Source organism: Chenopodium album, chromosome 6 (assembly GCF_948465745.1).
Source record: "Chenopodium album chromosome 6, dcCheAlbu1.1, whole genome shotgun sequence".
NCBI classification, from domain to species: domain Eukaryota; kingdom Viridiplantae; phylum Streptophyta; class Magnoliopsida; order Caryophyllales; family Amaranthaceae; genus Chenopodium; species Chenopodium album.
This window is the reverse complement of record NC_137839.1, coordinates 4,989,689-5,015,221: the sequence shown is the minus strand read 5'-3', so window position 1 is coordinate 5,015,221 and position 25,533 is coordinate 4,989,689. Positions and strand designations below refer to the sequence as shown.

The 25,533-nt window shown below is 30.9% G+C and overlaps 1 protein-coding gene across 1 annotated transcript; it reads left to right on the top strand.

Moving 5' to 3' along the window:
* The first annotated feature begins 5,838 nt into the window (after positions 1-5,838).
* LOC145635673 (uncharacterized) lies at positions 5,839-15,063 on the top strand. Its single transcript, XM_081687000.1, has 5 exons — positions 5,839-6,440; positions 6,706-6,959; positions 7,092-7,173; positions 7,916-7,948; positions 13,487-15,063. The coding sequence occupies exons 1-5, from the start codon at positions 6,070-6,072 to the stop codon at positions 14,490-14,492; spliced, it is 1,746 nt and encodes a 581-aa protein (XP_081543126.1). The 5' UTR covers positions 5,839-6,069; the 3' UTR covers positions 14,493-15,063.
* Positions 15,064-25,533: the final 10,470 nt, after the last annotated feature.

Here is a 25,533-nt window from a genome sequence, read left to right as displayed (position 1 = left end):
CTCTAACTCTCCTCTAATTCTCTCTGTTAAGTTGTTTGTCCTATTAATTATGTGAGAATGGAACAAAAAGGATTGCCATTAATTTATGATATAGTGAGACATTTTGATCATCATCATCATTCATAATCAAGGTATGGGAGCACACGTGGGTATTTGACCCAAGCATGAGTTGTAATTGGACCACCCCAACTCCAATTAAAAGTCTAAAGCAAATACCCGTATCGTTTATTGGGCTTAATCGGATAGTGGTCGGCCCACCTATATTCAGCGGTCCATACTCCCCGTGGGCTTGCCGGGTGCATGTCACGTGACCTTCCTTAAGTTAAAATCAAATAATACAAGTATGTTGTGAACTTGAGATCCTTAAGTTAAAATCAAATGGTCCTCCATATATACCAGAAGGAAATTTGATGATGTAATCTGTCATGACAACAATGTTGATAACATTTATTTATTTTGCGTTTGTTGAATCTATAATGGTGTAAACAAAATTTAATTTTAAATCGATATTATATTTACTCAATTTTAACAATTAGGACAAATACACATGAAACTAACATATAGCTAAGAGAATGACCTTAATTATACCTCAATTTTCACGGTTTTTATAATTCGGTATTTGCTGGTTAGGACACTTTGAGAGTGAGCGATAAGAGATCAAAGCGTCTTTGCTCTTTAGTACGGAGTATGGATTAAACCCGCCTGTTAGAGATATGATATCATATCTCTAACAAAACCCCTAACCTCAAGGTTGGAAGGTACAATTCTTATCTCAGTTTGGTTATGTAGTAGATATGAATATATATATATATATATATATATATATATATAGGCTTGTATAAGATAGTATAGTTGCAAAAATATTAAGAATGTATTATTATTTTATAAATCAAAAGTCTTATTAATTTATTATACTAATCATTTTTCGTTACATGGCGTATTTATATAATACATCGCCCATAGTCATCCAACTAAATTCCAACTTATTAATTATAAAGTAACAAACCATAATCCTATTACAACATCTATCTATCATATCTAATTGAAAGAAGTTTGGAAAGCCATCAAAAAATAATCTAATTACATGACGTAAGTGATGTAATCAGATGTGATCTTGGAACTACTTCTACACATGAAATTTAATTAGTCAACATAGGACTTCAATTCTTATTTGCATGCCCCAAATTCCAAACCCTTATCCGACATGAAATATGATTTGCCTTCAAAATACCTTAACTAATTTTTAAATAATAATTAAAATTTTGGATTACCTTAATCTTGTAGTCTCATTTTAATATTATATCCTAAGATCCACATATTCTAGACATGTTTGGAGTTAGGTGACATATTGTCTTTTCCATAATTTTGTTTAGTAACCCATCATAAACTCGTGCGAATGTGATTTTTAATGTACACATTCAATTAATCATGCACTAAAAATCAAAGCTAAAAAAAAGTAAACAGTACTAATTCCTAGATAAATTAAAATTAAAATTTAAATAAAACACTCCTTTATTTCATTTCCCTTTATATGTTCTTGCTTGGAGTGCTACAACTATGCACAATTTGAGGAACTATTCTTAATTTTTTACAAATACAATAAAAAATACAGTTATATATAGAGTTTTGTTTAATTCGTCTTAAAAGAATCACATATATACTAATTACTATACTCCATATCTTTTTATTAATACAATTACAAATACAATAAGAGATATTATTGATTTAAAATGATGAATTTATTTTTCAAAAAAAAATGATGAATTAAAAAACGTTGAAAAAAAAAAACAAAACGGAGTAAAATAAATAAGTCATGGTGCACGTAATGTTAGGAAAACAAATAATTTTAGAGGTTCTATTTAAAAATAAAAAATAAAAAAATAATTTTAGAGGTTTGCGTAGAGTAGAATTATTTGGTTAATCAAAACATGACGAGACCTAAAATTGTGTTCTCTAAAATTCTCTCTCCTCCTATCAAAATACCAAGTGTCATTCAAATCCAATGCATGGAAAATATCAAAGTTTTCCCTTAAATCAAAGGTGTTCAAGTCCTATGAATCATCTTTAAAAGGACAAACAACGTATTGTACGACTACTATTACGATGTATTTAGATAATTACATGGAATCTTCCTTATTTTTGCCTAATCACATACCTCATGAACTTGTGTTTTTACCATTTTAACTACGTGTCTAAGTGCAATTTAATCAACTGTTTTGGTAAAAGCACGGATTCTTGTAATGATCCTAAGTAAAGGTTAATTTTAGAGTAACATTTTGATGACATTTTAGCACAAAAACAACAACGAACATGCAATCACATTAACAAAAGTAAGAGGTTAAATTCGCGATTCAAGTCGGGTTTGTAGCTTGAGCATTATTGATTTTAAGCCACTTAAGATCTGTTCTTTTTAGATTATTTTCAGTTCAGTTTAGTCAATTAGAACATGTCTTAAAGCTGAATTACCCCCTCCAGCGATGATATAGTGATCGTGAAGGGAAGGGAATCAATTTTAATGACTTTGACATTGTTACCGACTTATATATTACAATTTGATTGAACTAAACTAAACTAAACTGAGCTGAAGTGAGCTGAATATTTTATAAGAGAAGGAAATTAAGAAAATAAAATGAACTGAACTGAAAATAATATAAAGAGAACAACCCCTCTTTATGCCAGTAGGCAATAGATACTTTTATAGACCTAACTAAGGACGTAACTTGATTATCTTAAAATTATATGTAACGTAAAATCGTCTTACTGTACCGTAATAGTACTATACAGTATGATGATAGGGGTGGGGGGCATGGAATATATGAATATTAGTGTAACCGTGTAATGGCGAGGCAAAAACACACAAAAAACAGAGGTTGGTTCAGTTAATGTTGCAAAAATGATATAAATAAAATGGACTGAAATCAAGAACGACATGTATGTCTCGGATTTATAATGCAAACAAGTAATGTGGTGCCCAAAAATAATTCTATCTTTTATTTTAAAAATCTAAACACTACTCTTTCATCTTAAACTAACCTTTAATTCTCGAGGTTTTTTATAGTTCAATCTTTGGACAACACTATACCTTTGCATGCATGCATCTTATACGCTACACTATAGAGCGTGCTATCAACTTTCTTTGGTTTATTAATATATAATGTCTCTAATTATTTTTAATCTAATGTTTGATATTTTACATCCTTCTCTAATTGTGTTTTTTAAAGGCATAGTGCATGATTCCGACCACTTATCAAATGGCCTCCTAGGTGTCGTGGGATCCATGAAAAAACACTTTGACCTCTTTCCATTTTAATTAAAAAAAAAAAAAAAAAACTAAAATTAAAAGCCGTAATCCATGATTTTGGACTAATTTCAATTCACAAGTTTCAGGGTCCGATCCAGTTGAAAAGTATTAGGATTGTAGCTAGAGATGCATCCCAACTCCCGAGCGCAATGTGTATCATGTTTTTTTGAACCATATGCGTATGTTAGAAAATATCATGTCATGGATGTGAAATTAAGTTAATTAAATTCATCTTATTCAAAAATTCATAATCTATGTGTTAATGATGTAAGATATGTATTGACAAATGTAAAACTCGACTAAATATTGTAACTGATTATATAAAAAATAAATAATATTGTAACTAAAAAATACCGAGGAAGTATGTAATCGGTGATGAATCTATGATACATGACAAAAGTATTTATTGATCCACGCCAAAATTCATGTGTGTGTATGCTCCATGCATGCCGCAGAGACTAACAAAATTGATTTCGTGGGGTGGATCATGGTTATTAGGATTAAAATATGTACAGTACTATAAAAAGGTATATAATATGTTTACTATATATGTTAGAACTAAGGAGCAAATTGAAGGCGTCAAACTTTCGACAATCTTCAAACTGATTTTGTTTCAAAATTGAGTTTTTAGACTTTCTAGTTTTATATGAATAGATAATTTTTTTTTAAAAAACACATCAATAGATAAATTATTTATACAATACGGAGTATATATTGATCAACTAAGCCAATGTATGATTATACTTCTGTATTTAATCGTACATCGACTTCATTAAGTCATCAACTGTACTTATTTAATATTCAAAATAGATATAATTAAGGGTAATAAATTTATAATACATGGCCTCGTATTATAGCCTTTTTATTTATTTATTTATTTATGGATATTCTCATAGCTAATGTGATTTCATTTGGATATGTATATGTAGAACAAATTCACTTTTATGTTTGATTGTTTAATTAATTTAGATGAAAAACACTTTGGCCAAGTTCAATGATATTCATTGTGTCATTGAGAGTTCAAATTCTCAATGTGTAGGTGTGACATGTGATGCATGATTATTTATCAATACGGAGTGTTAAGTAATTCGATCAATTGTGTTTATATCCTTGGATCAATTTGGACAAATATGAGCCACCGAATTAAGGGCATGTTCTCATTGACTGAACTCAGCTGAACTGAACCGAACCGAACTGAACTGAACTGAACTGAACTGAACTGAATTGAGCTGAGCTGAACTGAAATGAACTGTACTGAAATGAACCGAGCTGAACTGAATTGAACTGAACTAAACTGAATATTTTATAAGAGAAGGAAATTAGGAGCTGAACTGAACTGAACTAAACTGAGCTGAATTGAACTGAGTTGAACTGAACCGAACTGAACAGAATTTCAACGTAAGAGAACAGGCCCTAAGTCTACTTTAAGGAAAAAAAGTTGAAAAAAAAAAAAATAACATTGCAAATCCACAGTATGAAGTTCATTAATTCATGTAACAATCAAACAGAACAAATAAATGAAAATAGATGAAAATACCCAAATTAAACTGTTGTATGAATCTTTTCCCTACAAAAAATAAATATTGTCGTATGAATCTAAGGTATCCAAAGTAGTATTACCTAAAATTAAGGTCATTGATTTAGAATTTTGCAACAACCCCATGTACCTCAAATTAATTTTCCTTTTAATAAATGTATTAAAGGAGCTCACATATATAGCACTATCTTCCTTTTAGAGGTTCTTTCTTTAGGAGTAGTTGTGTGTAGATATTAGATGAATAAGCAATAAATATATGCTACCACTAATATTTAGAAATTTGTCGTATTAATCACTTTAATTTTTCATATTCAAATTCCGAAAGATACTTACGTCATTCAAAATAAGGAAAATTACCATCATAAAACTTAAAGTGATAATTAAAGAACTATTTTTAAAAGATACGTGTTACACTAATTCTAAAAGTAACCGAGCTCATTCTCTTCGCTTACTGGACCCAAAGCAAGCACCATATTCGCACGATGATCCATCTATATCGACAATCACGGAACTTACAAGACACGAAACTTATCAGATGAAACAAAATGCATTGCACGAAGGCGTTTTTTTTCTTCAACTTTGACAAAAATTTCCTCCATAATTCAATGTAAGGACCATGGATGTAACCCATTCAATCTTTTTCCTCATCTTTGCCCACACATTTCATAGCATAATTGCCAAAAAAATTAAAAGAAAATTCTCATTTACCATATAAAGACTAAAGCTTGTAAGCCACACGCACTAATATTGAAAGTGTTTGATGTTTAAAAGGTAAAACAAAGAGAAGGAAAAAGCGCAAAATTTAATGAAGAAAGCGACAATGTCGGCACCAAAACGATGTGTTTAGGGAACAAGCTTAGTAAGTGGGTCGGCCAAAAGCCTAACATTGATTCAGACACTTTGGAACAACTGTGTTGCCTCTTTTTTTTTTTTCTTTTTTCTTTATAATTTAATTATTTTTTTAATTATTATTTATTTGCATTTTTCTCAATTTTCTTGTCTATATGTCCCCACACTTCAATTTTGATTTCACTTTGTCAGCTATATTCTCTCTTTCTCCTCCAATTCCTTTATATATATATACACCCACATAAAAACAGAGTAATCCAAACAGAGTACAATCCCAAAGTTGGTAAATTGGATTGAAAAAAGTTGAAAAGATTAGATCTTTGACAAATTTGAGCAATTTTAACATCTGGGTTATCTTTGATTAGAGGATTAATCACAAAAAATGGAGCTTGAATTAGGTCTTACTTTGTCAAATGCTCCTCCAAAAATCCCAATTTTGAAAGAATTGGATTTAATTAGCTATGTTAATTGCAAGGGTAAGCATGTTTACGAAGAGGATAATTCTAATTCAAGTTCTTTCTCTTGCCAAAGTAGTGTTAATGATGATAATTATGGAGAAGAAGAAGAAATTAATGATGGGTTTTTCCAAATAATGAAGAAAAAAAGAGGGTTTGGAGAAATTAATGAAGTGGGAAGTTTAATTGTTTCAATGCCTGAAACTTTGCCTCTTTTGCTTTGGGATAAACACCCTAATGAAGATGATCATCAACTACCTAAAAGGCTATGCAATTCCACTTCTTTCACCATTAACAAGTAAGTACACCTATTATTTTTTATTTATTATTTTTACTTTATATGTATGTGAAATTTAACATGTGGGTTTTGGATGACTTTGTCAATAATTTATTGGTTTGCGTAAATTCTTGTATCAGACAGTCTGACAGTTAGTTGAATCGACCATTAGTTAAACAATACAACATTGATTTTAATGCTAAAAAATTGTGACATTTTTAGGTGTATTGATAATAGAACAATTTTTATGGTATTTTGACTAATGGGTATTGGAAATTTTTTGTAGAAATGAAGGTGATTGCATTGTGGGGTGGCCACCAATCAAGGCTTATAGAAAGAGTGTTCACCTCGAGCAACGCCGCCACGGAGGGAATATTCCGGCTATGGAGAACGGTGGAAGAGGCGGTGGTTGTGGCGGATCACGGTCGATGTTTGTTAAGGTGCAAATTGAAGGGTTTTTCATTACAAGGAAGATTGATTTGAAGCTTTACCAATCTTATGATGCTCTCATTTGTAGCTTGCTTACCATGTTTGGCAAAGGTAAAAAAAATTGTTTTTAGAAAACATTTTTTTCACATGTTTTATCTACTGTACCTAATAAATTAAATAATTTTAATTAAGAAAGTTGTTGGATTAATTTATTAATTTGTCTTTGTTTTTTTCCTAAATCAGGGCAGGATAATATGGATAATTACAAGCTTACTTACCAAGATGCGGATGGTGATTGGCTTCTTGCTGGAGATGTACCATGGAGGTATATTTTTTCAAATCCATTATTTAATTGATTGATCACTCGATTTTATAACAAGAGTAATGATCACGTTAATAGTATAATCTCAACTAAGAGTAATAAATATGTGATAATCATGAACGGAGAACGAATAAAATATATACACGTACAGATATAATAGTAAGCTAAGATGTATGTCCGAATGAATGATTAATAAAAAATAATATATTATAAAATCGCACGAATGATTACTCCATTTTAATAAGGTTGCTGAAATTAGAAAAGAAAATGAATGAATACTCCTGATATGTCTATGCATTGTATCTGTTCATTGCACCCTATCAAAGAGCCTAGGTATGATTGAATTTGGTTGGTTAGTTCATGGACATAATCCTCATTTCAATGATTACTATAATCTCATATTGTACAACTTTACATTGTTTTAGTAATCTCTTAAACAAGTAAAACTACACACACTAATGTCACTAGTCTTTTAATTATTTACACGAGTTATACGTACAATACTGATGAATCTATAGATACGAAGTGTAGTAACTTTGTGAAATAATTACTATATACGGAGTATTGTACTATTCTACCTTTATTTACCTTCTCATGTAAAAGTCTTCGGGTATTTTAGGGATATTAAATGCCTTTTTTGTGTGTGAAAACGGATTATGTCAAAATTTAAATTCCTTAATCTTGTAAATTTGTCGCGTTATTAGATTAATGAGTTCTAATGTAAAAATCATTTTTTATTCTACAGGACGTTCATTGAATCAGTCCAACGACTCAAGCTTAGGAGAGGGGATGAATGATCTTAGTAGAAGAACATCATCATGGATTCATGGTGAAATATATAGAGTAATTATATTAGTAGCTTACTCAAGCAATTGTTTGGAGTAATTTTGAACTTCATAATGTGGTTGTTATCTTACTCTAAACGATTGCATTGTAATATAGTTAAACAACTTAATGTTATCTTTTGTCTTTTGGGTGTAAATGTAATCACTCGAATTAGCATCATAATTTTGCTTATTAGTATTATTGAAAGTTTGAGATTGCCTACTATTTTCCTAAAATCAAGTTATAAATAATTATTGTATAATTTTATGATCAATGAATTCATTTATTTATCAATTGGTGGCCATGTGACTTTAATTTATAGTTGTAAAACACCCAAAAAAAATTGTAGTTGTTTATTTTATTTATTTATTTATTTATTATTTTTGAGAGCCATAAAGGGTGATGAGAATCGTTCCTAAGATCACCTAGAATTGAGCGGGGCCCTAACATTCTCATGTAAAATTGTAGTTGTAGAAGACATGATTTTAATATGAATATATTGGTCTGCACCATGAAACATCACATAATTGGACAATATCGGTTGAATTTTTTCTTTTTGCTCAATCCCGTTAATTATCACTAAGGGACGAAGGGTACATTCTCTTTACTTGATAAAAAATAAATAAAAATGAAGCTCAATTAATTAAGTGTAAACACTAGGTTAAATCAAAACAAACAAGTCTAGTAAGTTAATCTGAAAACGAGAAACAACGCACCTTAAGTTAGACTTCAAATCCCTATGTTTGGTCGTTATAAACATTATAATGACCTGTTCCGATTTACTGAAAACAACTTAACTGAATTGAACTGATTAGAGCTGAACTAAACTGAGCTAAAATGAACTGTTTATGAGAAAAGGAGATTAGGAACTGAACTGACCTGAATTGAACTAATTAGAATTGAACCGAACAAAACTGAAATTAAGCTAAACAGAACATACCCTTAATTCGCTAATGTTTATATTTTAAATTTAATGTTTAATTTTTTTTTGTACAGTGTATTAGTCTTTCAACTTGTCCGACTAATTCGTGACATGATATGATGTTAAAAGTTTCGAAGAGAGAAGGATGGATAAGATATTTCAACTCGAATTTGAAAAAAACTCAAACTTTATGTTGACGATATCAAATTATATGTTGATGAGAAAGATGAACCAACTCTTGTCAGTTGGTGAGGAACAAGTTCTATGTTGATGAGATCAAACTTTCTTCAGCATTGGAGGTTTGAATTTTGTTGCGGTAAAAAATATTCACTTTTTTCTATTGGTAATTGAGTACTAATGTTTAACAATAGTACTCATGTTATTAGTACTAGTAATTACCTTGAGATTACGTGTTTAACTTTAATTAATTGTAAATTCTTTTAGTTTTGTTGCGTTTTCGATTTCGTATTGGAGGGGCTCTTATCCTTTAACGAAACTAAAAATTAAATAGGGTTTTTTTTTAAAGATTTGTAATATGGACCTTTAATCTCGTTTTCTCTAGAATATTACAACAAAAATGTATTCACTTTCTATAAACGTCAACAAAATTTTACACAAATTAATGATGTGACTCGAGATCAAATATCGTTAACACGAAGTATTATTTACTTGTTACGTCTATTTTCTTTCATTCTTTCTTTCATTTCTTTTTTTTAAAAAAAAAAAAAAAATTATTATTTTACATGCATGTACACTAAAAAATTGTTTCACAACTTACCAAGGCCCATAAAAATGATTCAGTTAGGCTGTGGGCTTCTTGGGACGATATTCGTAAATGGGCTGATGGGCTTGTTGGGCCAGATCTTTGACATGAACACCAATACTAATTTAGTGGCGACTTCTAACCTTATAAAGATGGCTTTATTAGTCTATATTTCAAACATAAATTAGTGTCAAAACAATTTCACTTTGCCCGTGACTTGCACCTTCTAAACAAATTAACAAAATTTTAGACAAAACCTATCACAATAAGTCATATTTTAATATTTGGAATGCATATTGCATAGACACACAATAAATCTTAATCTAGATAAGATGTCATGTTCGATTGTTCATTTAATGAAGATTAGGAGTCTAATAAGTTATAACTAAGGGTCCGTTCTCATAGACTGAATACAGCTGAATTGAACTGAAATGAATATTTTATAAGAGAAGAAAATTAGGAGCTGAAGTGAACTGAACTGAACTGAAAATAAACGTATGAGAACATGCCCTGATTATATGTGTCAATGCATTGTGTAAATGGTTCAATAATATATATTTAAGCTCATTACAGTTTGAAAATCAATACTCGGCAATAATACTATAGCTGCAAGATGAATCTATACTTACATAATTTCAATAAATAATAGTACAAAGAAATACAAAGTAATGTTATAAAACCGTAACGTAATCACGTAATGTAAATATAAGCGAACGGAGTATTACTTTTATTAGCATTAATCATTTTATTCTTATTATACCAACATTGAGATGAACAAACAAAAATTAGCACCCTAAATTAAGCTTAATAATCTACAAATAAGCATATTCAAACATAATTCGTACCATGAAAGAACTCATTCTCTAATAACGTGCCACGTGCAACATAGTTAAGGTTTAATTTTGATAGAAGATTGACGAAGAAAAGAACAAACAAGAAATTAATCTGACTTGTTCACCATTATTAAGCTGCTCCCATTTTCTCTCTCCTCATTTCCCCTCTACCTGGGCAAATCTCCAGCTAATTATTTCCATTTTTTTTAATAATACTACCAGGTAAATTATTTATTTTCTTTTATTTATGCAACTTAATGTTATTTATTTATTGATATTGTAATTCAAATATAGAAAGTTGACTTTCCATTAAAAAAAATTATGGATTTAAATGTTATGGGTTTTTTTTTTTATTATTATTTAATTTTGCCGCTTGAATTTGTATTATTTGATGTTATAAATGCAAATCTTGATGAATTATTAATTTCATAATCTTGCTGAAATTTAACCTCATTACTGGGTTAAAATTGAAAGATTGAATCTTTGAGCTTATTTCTTGTGTTTGGGGGTTGCCTGAGCTAACTTTTGTACAAATTTGATCAAAGATTTGTATAATATGCTCTTTAATTAGGAAAATCAAATTCAGAAGGAAAAAAAAAATAGTTTTTTCCCCTGTTTTTAACAAAGTATGAGATACTCCGTACTTACTAAGGTTACTTGAAAATTTGGGAAAGTTTAAGGATGATTCCTAGCTTCAGAAATGAGCAAACTTATTGGAAATGTATAGGTTTTTGCTGAACTTTAATGGATTCCAAATATGGGAAATTTGAGTTTGGTTTAGGTCATTGATTGTATCGAAGTTCAGGGCAATTGGATGATTAGTTATGTCAGGTTCTCAGGTAGGTCTAAATCCTAGCAAGAAAGCAATACTAGTTTATGAATGTGGTATGCTTAAATGCATGTTACGGGCGCAGTATCTTGGGGACTTGTAGGGGGCATTTTCGCCTTTTTGGGTCGTTTTGGGTATCTTGGGGAATTGTATGAGGCATTTTGGGGATGTATAACTATAGGGTACCTTGGGTACATGTATGGGAGCATTTTAGGGTTGCTTAAGGTGTCTTGGGGACTTGTAGGGAGGCATTTTGGGACGTATAGGGTATCTTGGGATGTGTAGGGGGGCATTTTAGGGGTTTACGGTATATTGAGGACTTTTTTTTGTTTGTATTGTTAGGTAAGAAGGGTCCTACTGGGCCGGAACCTCTAACAGGAGAGTTATATAGGGAGGCATTTCGGTGGCATTTTAGGGGTTTACAGTATCATGGGGACATGTAGGGAGGCATTTTGGGGACGTATAAGGTTTTGTGGGGGGCATTTTCGGGTTGTTTTTCTTATCTTGGGATTGGTAAGGGGGGAATTTTGGGTTGGATTTTCAGTTTATGGGAGGCAGTATGGGATATTAGGATAGACTCCGATGTCACAGTTATCAACTTGGAGTTTCCCGTCATTGGCATATCATGTCATTAATGATGTGCTCACTTTAAATTTCCAACTTTGTAACAATAAATTCACACTATGTGAATCTCCTTAGTGAGTATGGAGTAGTAGTTGTACCATTTAGCATTTACAAAGGCAGTATCTGAGTTTCTAGTTGTTTTTGAGGGAGATGTTACTGTTTTTTTTTTTTTTTTTTTTTTTTTTGGGATCTACATTATGACCCAGAAGATGCGTTTGCACTGCTGATAGATGGCAATATTAGCAACTAGCAAGTTAATAGATACAGAATATTTTGCATAAATGCCTTATAGTCTTTGGTTTATAGTTGCAAGTTATAATCTTTGCTTTTTAGAGGTAGGGGAGATGAACACTTACTGTTAGATAGGTCACAATAATCAGCTGGTGCTTCTACTTCTGTACAATGCAAATTAAGTGCAAGAAGAATAGCCAGGCAGCTGACAACGTTCTATTTAAGAGAATAATTCTCAACGATTTGTATATATGGAGTATAATACATACAGTCTAAAACCCAACTCTTTAAAAGTCCTATTTCCAATTTTACTTGATGAACTCATATGTGATTGCACACGTTTAAAGTCTTTCGGCTCTGAATGCTACATTGAGGCTTCAAGAGACCTAAATTTCCTGAGGTTTCACTTGATTTGGATCTTTGGTGCCATTCCTCTTATCAAAGCCTCGAGGGTTAATTATTTGAAGGTGGCTGACACCAGCATACTTTATTCAGGAAGCTATGATATCCCAATTTGTTGGTTGGTGTATCTTGGAAAGAGCTCATTTTTAGTTTGGTGCATCTCCAAACTGTAGATACACTTTCCAGGAGCAGTCCTCTATTATTTGCCTCACTCCCCTTATGTTACCCCATCAAAGGAGTTAATGGTAAAAGCTTTAAGCACCTTCTTGTTTTGCATCCTAGACTATGTTACATGAACTTGAGGGCTCGTAACTGGGTGCGTTCCTAGGTATCAAATTCGGCTACTTTACGAAAAATTTCCTTATACCCAAATTGGCAGCATAATTTTCTTCTTGACAAAATGTCCTCAGGCCTCAGCATAAGAAGTTGATGAAGTTACTATGTCTGTTTTATAGGTCATCAGACATGAGCTGCATACATTTGGGGTAAATTTTTTTCTTTGGTTTGCTACAATCGGAGAACAAGCATTATCAGTGATGCGTTTACCATCGACTGCTGATCGATTGACTGGATAGCTTCCAGCAATAGGAAAGTGACCAGATTGCTTGTTAATGGAGGTAAGAGTGTTTTCTTTTCCCTTTTTATGCCAAAGCTGTCTGAAAATTTTCTTGGAAGTGCAATAGATCAAATTATCTTCTGCTGTATTCTATGCAGATGAGAGTGATACACAAAGGCACAAATATTAGTGCAAAGAACTATGGAACCTGCTTCAACCTCTAGCTTTCCTCTCAATAAATAATGCCCCTTCAACCTCTACGCCTTTCTAGGCGATCTTCACCTAAATTTGTTTTTATCATACTCATCCTTGCCCTCTTTTTATCCACTTGTTTGGTTGGAATTTTTACCAATTGCCAGAAAATCGCCTATTTTTTCCGTCCTCTTTGGGACAAACCACCTCCACCATTTTCCCGTATCCCTCACTTCTATGCAGAAAATGTTTCTATGGATCATTTATGTCACCTTCATGGATGGTCAGTCCGCTCTGAACCTCGACGTGTATTTGATGCTATCATCTTTAGCAACGAGCTAGACTTGGTTGAGATTAGGTGGCACGAGCTCAAGCCCTACATAACTAAATTTGTACTCATAGAATCCAACACAACCTTCACTGGCATCCCTAAGCCTCTGTACTTTGCTTCAAATCGTGCTCGTTTTGCCTTTGCCGAGAGTCAGATTGCCTATGGTTTCTTGCCAGGGCATATTAGAAGCCCAGAGTCCCACAAAAACCCCTTCAAGCTTGAGAGTGAGCATCGGATGGCTATGAATCGCTTAATTCGACAGGCAGGTATTCAGTTTGGTGACATCCTTGTTATGTCAGATGCAGATGAAATTCCTAGTCCACACACCATAAAACTCCTTCAATGGTGTGATGAGATCCCTCCTGTATTGCACCTCGAGCTGAAGCACTACATGTACTCGTTCGAGTTCCCAGTGGACTACAGCAACTGGCGGGCTTCAGCCCACATTTACGGTCCATTAACACATTACAGGCATTCCCGGATGTCAAACATTATTCTTTCAGATGCCGGTTGGCATTGTAGCTTCTGCTTTAGGTACCTCCAGGATTTTGTGTTTAAGATGACAGCTTATAGCCATGCTGATCGTGTTAAGAAGAAAGAGTTTTTAGATCATAGAAGAATTCAGAAACTCATTTGTAAAGGAGACAACCTCTTTGACATGCTTCCTGAAGAGTACAGCTTCAAGGAGCTAATCAAGAAGATGGGATCGATTCCACGTTCTGCTTCTGCGGTTCACCTTCCTGCCTATCTGATTGAAAACACTGATAAATACAAGTTTCTGCTTCCTGGTGGCTGTGTCAGAGAACAAGAATAAATTTTGTTACTTATTTGATATTCTGGCTCTGAAAATCCTTGGAAATGTCAAGTGTAATGGTGTTTTAGAAGTAGCATTAGCATTGAAGTAAGAATAGCTGCAAGCCTGCTAAGTGCAAAAATAGTACAGCAACATGAAAGATCGTCTTACAGTACTAATGCGAACAGCTTGATTTCAGGCAGAGGGCTGACAGTATATGGAGGTAAATCAGGTGATGATGGACCAAGGCCTTAGTCCAAAAAAGCCGGCCTGTTGTGGCTTAGCTCAGGACATCAGGGCGAGCTGGTTGAGTTAAGCTTGATCACCTCTAACGGCGTTTATTGATATAGAAGCAAGGACCTGCTGAAGCCTTGTTATTATGGCAGGACTAAAATTGGGTTGGTATTTTCATTTATACGGAATGTTTTGATTGATTTGAGAGTACGAATATATGCTGTACCCTCATGAGAGTAGGATCGTATTTGTTTTTTACAATATTAATTCTTTCATTTCTTCTCTATGACAACATTTGTACAAGAAATTGATTGTATTTGAATTGTATTCTTGAGAAAATAAAGCTCGATATTATATATACTCGTACCTCTGTTTAATATCTAGTGAAATTGTTAACAAGTGATCGGTATGCTAAGATGTTCTGCTGTTTAATATCTAGTGAAATTGTTGACACATTACATCTGTTTTTTGAGCTGATGATTTTGGTGCTGAATTTCAAGTCATTTGACCTCAAAATCTCAGAAACCTCAAGCTTATTGGTAAGTACTGTATGTAATAATTGAGTATTCTGGTGTGTTAGTAACAGATATAGCAAGTTGTGTAAGACATGGTTCCTGCTGACCTTGACCGGATGCTTCCAGATGGAATTTTCGAGGCTATATGGTTAACTATTAGTTACTTTACTCCGTAATATTCAATAAAATTATTAAGAAAATAACTTGTATATACGTAGTATATAGTAACTTTACTCCGTAATATTCAATAAAAATTATCAAGAAAGTAACTTATACGAGTGTTTCCCTCACGTAGCCCCTACTCAACTTATAATCCGCGTGATTCAATAATAATTTATTACTCCGTAATTGTTAGATGGCTCTTAAGTGTTTTTTTTTTATTAGTCTTGTGATGTAATTCACCCCTTATCGGACCAACAAGGGAATTGGGTTGACAATGATTTCGAAGGTGCTAGCATACCTTGTACTATATGCAACCAAGAGACCATTTAAATACTGCCAAATTGTATCCAAAGTCAAGTATTACTAGATTAATCCCATCAATAGATTATCCAATAAATTAATGATCTCAAGACATGGAAAACTTATCCAATATCGATTTATAAATTGAACCACCAATATTATCTACTAGAGTCTGGTATTCGTGTACACAAATTCTGACCAAACGTCTTAACACCTTGTAAATTTGTAATGACTTTGAAACGGTAGGCTTAAAATAATTATGAAGTAATTTAGAGCATCTCCCACGGCAACTTAATTGTCAAATTAGTTTTCATGCCACATACAAATTACGGAGTAGTTTTTATACCATATAAAATTTCTAACTAATTCTCTTTGTACTCGTAGCTAAATTGTGTCAGATGGTTAGTTAGTAGTAAATTTATCTTTTGTTAATTATCAATCTCCCATCTGATAATTTATTTATTTTTTCACAAGCAAAGTTGTAAAACTATTTGTATTTTTTAGCTCCAATAATAATCAATCTAGAGACTTTTAAAATTTGCAAGCGAAACCCTACGTACATGTATAGAGTTTCTCTAAAGTATCTAAAATTCTTAACACTTACTTCGTAAGGTACTTATGTCTCCCACCTTATGTACTTCGTATTAATATATTCTTAATATTTGCTTTAAAAAATATATATACTCTTAATATTTACAAGGTTTTACTATTTATTGATGGCAAATATATTTGTCAAATTAATGAAATTATTGGAAATATATTAAAACAAAATATGTCCTAAAAAAAAAAAATTAAAACAAAATACGTCAAATTCAAAGCCGGAACCTCTCACAGGTCTTTCCAACTTAAATTAGCGGAATAGGTGCTTCAGAAATGGAATACCTTTAGTGGAGTTTGATCTCACAATGCAAACTTTTAAAATAGGAACCGTACTATATGCTGTAGTAGTACTTGTTCTTTTAAAATTGTTTGTGTACCTCAAAATTGCATTAGTGGTTGGCAATTTGACATGGATGTTGACTACAGTATGTAATATTGGTATATGAAGTTAGATTTAAAAAATGAATGCACTTTGAAGGGTCCCACACAAAACCCCACAATAGATTGTATTAGTGATACTGGAGAAGAAGATGATGATAAGATTAACAATCAATCAAAACCAACTACGAGTAGTGAATTTAATGAAACAAGCCTAGATAGATGGATGGATCATTATTACTTGTATTTCAATCTCAGTCACAACTCACAAGCATGCAAAACAACAATATAAGCCAAACTGGCCCATTCTACTTGGACTTGTGTGGAGCTCACCAACTATTTTGAGCCTACAATAATGTTTTATGTACATACATTTTTCCTTATCCAATCGCACTCGTAAATTCGATTTTTGTTTATCTGAAATTTAGGGTTTTCGAAGAAAATAAGCTTTAACTGTTTAAGGTCTCTAATTTTACTACGGTGTATTATTAGAGTGTTTGTTTAACGAAAGCAAGTTTAAACTACACCTATCATTAATAAGAAAAATCCGCTTGATAAGGCCTGTAAATTTTTACCTTAAAACCACATTGTAATAACAAAAGCCGCCCCTTAGCCTTATTTATTCTTAGGGCCTGTTCACATTTATTGAACTAAACTGAACTAATTGGAGCTGAACTGAACTGAACTAAGCTGAAATGAATATTTTATGAGAGAGGGAAATTAGGAGCTGAACTGATTGGAGCTGAAATGAACGAAAGTGAATTGAAATTAAGTAAATGTGAACAAACCCTTATATTAATGTGTGATAATCATCACATGTATTATTTGGAAAGGTGCGTGTAACGTTGTCCTATAGTAAAGCTATTCGAACAAGATGGAATGGTCTTTCAATAGATTACAAAAGCCGAGAATCAAACTCACTTGCTGATACTCTAGCCATGCAAGGCCTCAATTAGAGTGTACATTTCATAACATGGATTATACTATATAAATATAGGAGTTTGATAGTATTAATTACTCTCTTCAAATTAGTACATCTTTAAAGAATGTTTTAGAGGTTACAATCCATAATAATTCTGATTAAACGATGTGTTTATCTAGTGGATAATAAAAATTAAATCTGGTACGTTTGAGTATGAATTCATCTCTTCGCGAGGTAAGATAATTTAAGGACAAACTAATTCAAATAAGGATTTTTAGATCAGAAAATTTAATTTACAACCAAAATAAGTTCGTATTAGTGAATAATAGATGGATACACTGCAAATGTCATTTCTCCAGTAGTGTACAATAACTTGCAATGTGCATTTTCACATATGATCTCAACATAAGCTAAAAAAATTTGAGAACAAATTTTAAAATAGTTTCTAATAATAAGTTTAATTCTCAAATACATAAATTACTTGCAATATGGACCTTTTTTTTGTAAATTTTATGTTTAATTATTATAAAACTTATAACGTTAGTGTTCATGGTAATGCATTAGTAAGGGTGTAAACTTTAATTGGTACTCCGTAGTATATTAATTAGAGCATTATGAAACGAAGATAATATGTAATTATTTAAATACGGATTGTGGATCATATTATAATGCATTTGTACAAACAATAGTATAACAATAAATAATTGGTGGATCTAAGAATCCGAAGAACATCTTTTCTTTTCCATCCTTGTTTCCCTACTACACCTTTTACAAACTTTTTCTTTTCTTTTACTTTAAAGGGATATTGGCACTGATTGTGATTCGACAATGTTTTAAATTCGTAATTAAAAGGAAAATTACTATAGATTTCTAGAACCCAAACCTCATTATCTTGTAGTTTTGATGAATAATTACTGGTAATGGCACATATATACTTATTGGTAAAATCAAATATAATGATTTACTTATTCCAAATCGTGTGACGAATTACTTAATTACTTTAATTATCCGCTTATAAATTATTAGTCATATCGTACATCCTAACTTATACAATATTCAATTTTTGGTAGTGGCTAGATTTTTTATCCAGAGGTTTTTCAGTGCGGCAAGCCACATGGTGCGGCACGGGTTACTTGTATTTTAGGGTTACTTGTATTATGAGGTTACTTGTATGGGTTACTTGTATCGTGGGGTTACTTGTATGGGTTACTTGTATCGTGGGGTTACTTGTATTCTAAGTAACCCCTACAAGTAACTCCAGACCAAAATCTCATACCAAACCAGTAACACCTGATCAAAACCAGTAACACCCATACAAGTAACCCTATAATACAAGTAACACCTACAAGTAACCCCTGACAAAACCAGTAACACCCTACAAGTAACAACCCCGATGACCAAAACCAGTAACACCCATACAAGTAACCCCAGAATACAAGTAACACCTGACAAAACTAGTAACATCCTACAAGTAACCTCGACTATTACCAGTAACACCCATACAAGTAACCCTATAATACAAGTAACACCTACAAGTAACCCTGACAAAACCAGTAACACCCTGCAAGTAACCCCGACCAAAACCAATAACACCCATACAAGTAACTCCAGAATACAAGTAACACCTACAAATAACCCCTGACAAAACCAGTAACATCTTACAAGTAACCCTTGCCGCACCATGTGGCCAGCCGCATACAAAAATTTGTATTTTTTAATACGTTAACCTAACATCAATATTAACTAATTGATTAATTGACATCTTAAGAGAATTGATTGTTTATATATAGGAAAATGATAACAAGCCTAATGGCTATGTATCAGAAGCCAAAAAGAGAAATTAACATTAATTATACTGATTTAGGCCCCGTTTACTTCACCTTAAATTAATTTTGTTGAACTAAATTTTTTTTTTTTTTTACTGAACTGAAATTATTTTTGCTGAACTTAAATTATTTTTACTAAACTAAAATTAATTTACTGAACATAACTTATTTTTTTTGAATTATAATTATTTTTACTGATTTTGTATTATATTTCTTCTTTACGTTTACTGATTTGTACTGAACTGAAATTATTTTTACTGAGCTGAACTTATCTTTAAAGGTGAAGTGAACAAGGCCTTAGGAGTGATATTGTCATGAATTCCCAACTTATTTCCATTTTAGAAAGGATATTTAATGCTTATACATAGCCCTAAGGGCTACATATATATATCATTACCCATGTATTTTAAGGCAAAATTGGTCGCAACACCCTCAAATATGGCTTAGGTACATTGAGCACCCTGAACTTTGCATGATAACCAAAACACTACCAACTATGGTGTTAAGTGTGGCGCGTTCCATATATAAAAATTTCCGACAACTTACTTCACCGAGAGGAGGTGAATCTTCGCTCTTTATAACATTTATGTAGTCTTCCATCCTTTTAGTACACGTAGATTCACCTTCTTCGATAAAATAAGTGGTCAGAAATTTTCATTTAAGACACGCTCACACGCATCGCACCTAACACCACAGTTGATGGAGATTTGGCTACTACGTATAGTTTAGGGTGCTCAGTGCACCCAAGCCATAATTCGGAATGTTGCGATCAATTTTGCCTAGATATAAATATTAATTCCCAGCAAAGAAATATAGTAGTATGCGTTTATCATATGGAACGATTATGTCCCGGCCCCCTAATTTTATATATATATAAAAAAAAAAAAATAATAATAATAATAAAAAAAAATAAAAAAAAAAAAAAAAAACTTCATAAAGTCTCACATATTTGAGTGATAATATTCTATTGTTCATCATATCAATTTCAGATTCGTTGCTCCACATGGTAAAAATGGAGACATTGGTTATTCCTTTTTTTTTTTTTTAATTAATAAGACTTTGGTTATTCTATAAAGGTATTTCTATGCCAAAAAGAACTTACGATGATTTTTCCAATGCTAATTATACCTTGAAAGGAATCTCAATGCAAGATTATGATATGATATGATATTTGTCAAGGCATTCAAAGTTGGTGACGTGTTACCTATAGTCTAGGTGGCAACTGGACCGCTTAAGATTGTTCCCTCTTTCGGTTCTCATTTATGGTTTTTATAATTGTCACTTATTTGTAACCATCCAAATAAGATGTACATGTATAACTGTACTTGTCTATTTTACACTCAGATGAACTTAAGCCTCGTAATGTCACTCAGATAAATATAAGTCATCATAGCATGAATACACGTCGTCCTTTACGTTATGAACACTTGTACTGAGTACAATCATATAGTATGTATTTCTATACATTTATACGTATAGTATAATTATAATGTAGAATTTTTTAAATTTGATGTCATTCAATTCATGATTTTGAGTACTTAGAAAGTTATGATTTCCATCCATATATGTAGATATTGAAAGTCGAATCATCTTACATCCAATAATGCAATTGATAATGGAGATATTTGGATCAGTATACTAGCTAAAATTTTAATCTACTGCTTTCGTTACATATTATTTACAACGATTTAACATAAAGTATAAAGGAAAAATGTCTAATCGTTGCAAATAATATGTAACGGAGGTAATATTTTCCATGTGTCTTTTGAGTATGAATTAATGATATATTACCTTTTACAATTGATATGATTCTTTATACGATATGCAATAAATTCATTGTACTTTCAAAAATAATGTTTGTGTTAAAATGCACTTGGCTATAATCACTCCACTATTTCATGATTCAACTAAAACCGTAGTCAATTAAGGTATAGGGTAGGCAATAATATAATACTACCAATAATATACTTACTTTTCATTGTATGTGAATACATTAAATTCTACATATCATCTATACTTTAAAATCTTTTACATTTATATCTCTATTAAATTTTATTATACAGTGTTTCACGAAATCTCTCCAATCTGTATTTTACGAAAAAATTTCGATTTATTACATAGATGGACCCTTTACTTTAACAATGACATGCATAGTGTCACATCATACATAACTTGTTCGGCGTGTATCTTTGTTTAATTGTGTTTACTTATATTACAAATGAAAATTGATCTTTCATGAAAATTAATATCAATAAGTATGTTACAAAGCCTACAATGTAGGTAGGGGGATAAAGTCACAATATTGGTATTATTAGTCCTACAACTAATCTTTCCCTTTCAATTATTACTAATATTGTCAACCTTCAATTATATACGTCAATATTGTCCTTATATTGCCACTCATTACTAGATTCATTATTGCAAAAATGAAATCTTTTAATGTCTATCTAATGTCTAAAGGTCGATATATACATATGGTACCTAAATAACTTGTTTAATATTGATAGATTTAAATACAAGACTCGATAAAAGTTATCGAATTTCAAATTACCATCACATTTTGTTCATATAAAGACAAATAATTAAAAGAGATATATTGTGTTAATTCTTATGAATAGAACACACCCTAAATTTATTAAAGATGTTTACATAACGTGTACCACTAAACATGACATAATGCTTGTTTATACACCCGTTGCATAAGAGATCTATCGAAGTTGTTACATATCCACTAGAAGTCGAAATATTTAAATGTGAATGATTAATATGTTTGGAGGGTTGTTTTGTACATGTAAGCAAGATAGCAACCAGGTGGATAACATGTGATGGGTTGAGCCTCACGTTGCACTTGCACCTCCAAATTTCTTTATCAAGTATTTTAACTTTATTTTCATATTTATTTTTATATATTTATTTTATTAAATCTATGATAATAGTAGCGTCCACATTCTACATATTCATGCTATTTCCCTTATTATAATTCAAACAAAAATTAAATAAAAATAATTAAAAACAATTTTATTTTTATTATTATTTTTTTTTTTCCTTTGAATAAAGTTTGAAGGTTTTCTGATGAAAGAACCGTCTAAAACGTCTTGCGTCAGTGTGACTTGACATTTGTAGCTTCCTTTTTATTTAATTTTTTTTTATATAAAACTTAAAATATTGTTAAGTTTGAGATGAGAAAAAGGAAGTTTTTATCAAAATAATATCGTGAGATGATAAATATGAGAGATTAAGAGTGAAAGGACTTTTGAGATTTGAGAAGTTTTTAAAAACTTGAATTATCAGTTGCTTTCCGATAAATTGGAACTTTTTTCTTTCTTTTTTAAATGTTTTAATTTTATTTTTAATTTAATTTAATTTAATTTTATTTTATTTTTATCATTTTTTATTTTTCGACTTGGCAAGCCTTTATCCATTAATTTTTTTTTAAAAAAAAACGTCTGATGCACGCAATTTTCGTAGTGTTTAGGTTTTAAGAATGTGATGGATCAGCATCTTTTTGCTCTCTTACGGAGTAACGTTTTTTTCCTCCTTTTAAAAAAGAAAATTGCAACCAATAATATCAAATCTATGATCAAATTAAGGGTACAAGTGCACAACTCATTGGTTATGTGTTTACTTTTATACTCCGTACTTTGTACTCTATTCATCAAGTTTATTTGAATTTGTTGTTAAATTCGTCTTGTACTAAAGTTTATAGTTTATATATATCTATATTCTACATGATTACATGGTCTTAACTCTCAAATCTCAAAACTTATCATATATTGGTCTTAACTCTCAAATCTCAAAACTTATCGTATATCTTATCTAATAGGATGTGCTAAGTATGCAAGTACATTGTTTGAAATTTCTTTTCTTAGAGCAAGATTAGCCCAGTCTCGTCTTAAGATTTTTTCCCCATGCCACATCATATTTTAATAATCATATAACTAATATATATAAAGCTAAACTTTTAGCCAGGCGACGAGACGACGACACTTGGCGTTTTAACTTTTCGCCAAGTGTCACGCCATGTAGGATAAAATTATTAATATATAAAGCTAAACTTTTAGTCAGGCGACGAGACGACGACACTTGGCGTTTTAACTTTTCGCCATGTGTCACGCCACGTAGGATAAAATTATATAGAATTCAATTTATAGGATAAAAAATTAGTTTATAATTCTATTTTCAGTCAAATTTGGATATAATTTTAGGATAAAATTGTTAATTTAGAATTTTATTTTCGATAAAGTACCAATATTTCATATGTACAAATTGAATTATTATTTTATTCAAAAAATAATTAATTTATAACTCTCATAAATTATCATATAAATTTATTTTTTGTATCATAATATTTTTTGGAACGAAGGAATTAGTTCAAAATGCACCACATCTATTATTTATAATATATTCTAATCAATTTGAATAATATATACTTCATAATCTAATATAATTTTATTACTAAGTGTAGACCTGTCACTGTCAATCGAGTCTGGTCACCAGTCATTTCAAACAGGGTCATTATTTCAGGTTACGGGTTAAGAAATATTTTTCACCAATATTATTATTATTAGTCATTAATTGAATGTCTACTAAATAGTTTAAATTGTCACAAAAACACATCAATTCCTAACTAATTTTGTATCAATGATATATTTTAAAAATTGACATATTGATTAAAAATTTATCTTAAAATTCAATAAATAACCCGGGCATTGCACGGACACAAAACTAGTATTTAATATTTTATAATTATATTAAGACTCTTTAAGATTCAACTAAATTTATATTTTCATTCCTTAGACTCATTTAAGATTTATTAAATATACATACTATTTTTATTTTCTTTTTATATACTTCATTTAATGTTTTAATAGTATAATTTGTAATAGTGTCGTAAGTTACATATCTTATATAGCTAAAAAATAATATCAAACCACTAGATATAGAATTATAAATAATAATGAAATTACATGAATTTTATATATATATATAAACACACACAATACCATAGCCGTAAAATTTACATTTTTTTAAGTTAAATTTGTTGATGAAAATTATAGCAAATAATAGAATACTTTGGATTAAAATACAATAAAAAAAAATAAATACGAGTAGCAAATAAAGGAATATTTTTTTATATTAAAATACAACAAACAATTTTATAAAGAAATATAAATAAAACCGTCAATTGCATTTAAATTTACACTTTACATTTCAATAAAATTAAATCAAATTATTGTTAACGATACTCGTAATGTTTTTCAGGAAATAAAAAAGTTATGCTTTGATATACGTATATAGGCTAAATACAATGTATAAAGTATTAAATGAGTCTTAAGTTGGGTCTTGAGTTTTCAAGACTCCATTTAAGACTTTGTTAAGACTTTCCTTCATAAATGCAGAAATTATGTGGAGTCTTGTCTGAACTGAAGGTAATGGCCTGGAGAAGGTAATTAGGAATTTAACTGAACTGAAATGAACTTAAGCCAAAAATAACAGTTCCTTAGTCTTATAAATAAAATAAAAAGAGAGAGAGTTATTTACTTAGCTTATGGGAGGCATTGTCTTAATCTAATACTCTTGTTTGATATATTTTTCTCCAATTCTCAATTACCATAATAATTTTAAATATTAAAATCAAAGTTCACTTAAGACTTAGGGCTTGTTCTAACTGAGCTGAACTGCATTGATTTGAGCTAAATTAAACTGAACTAAGATGAAATGAATATTTTATGAGAGAAGAAAATTAGGAGCTGAATTGAACTGAACTGAACTCAATTGAACTGAAATTAAGTTGAATTGAACATGCACTTAGAATAGTTCATGTCAAATATTTTTTTAAGGTGCAATTATTTAGTAACGGAAGAAGTATGTAACAAGATTAAAAAAAAAAAAAAAGTCTTTATAGAGTAGTATAATCATTGGAAAATTAACGACCCTTATATTAAATTGATAATGTGCAAAAGCATTTTTTAAAAACTAGAGATGATTAATGGGATAGTCGCACTTGGAGTAAAAGAAGTCATTACAAGCATTTTTTAAAGGGTAATGCTATATGCAGTCCTTAGGGTTGAGGATGCATATAAGAATTTAATATACTTTCTTTTTTAGTGTTAAGTTGGGAATTT

Coding starts and splice junctions, on each gene's coding strand:
- LOC145635673 (XM_081687000.1), top strand. CDS start 6,070: ATGGAGCTTGAATTAGGTCTTACTTTGTCAAATGCTCCTCCAAAAATC. Junction 6,441..6,705: donor ACTTCTTTCACCATTAACAA/GTAAGTACACCT, acceptor AATTTTTTGTAG/AAATGAAGGTGATTGCATTG. Junction 6,960..7,091: donor GCTTACCATGTTTGGCAAAG/GTAAAAAAAATT, acceptor TTCCTAAATCAG/GGCAGGATAATATGGATAAT.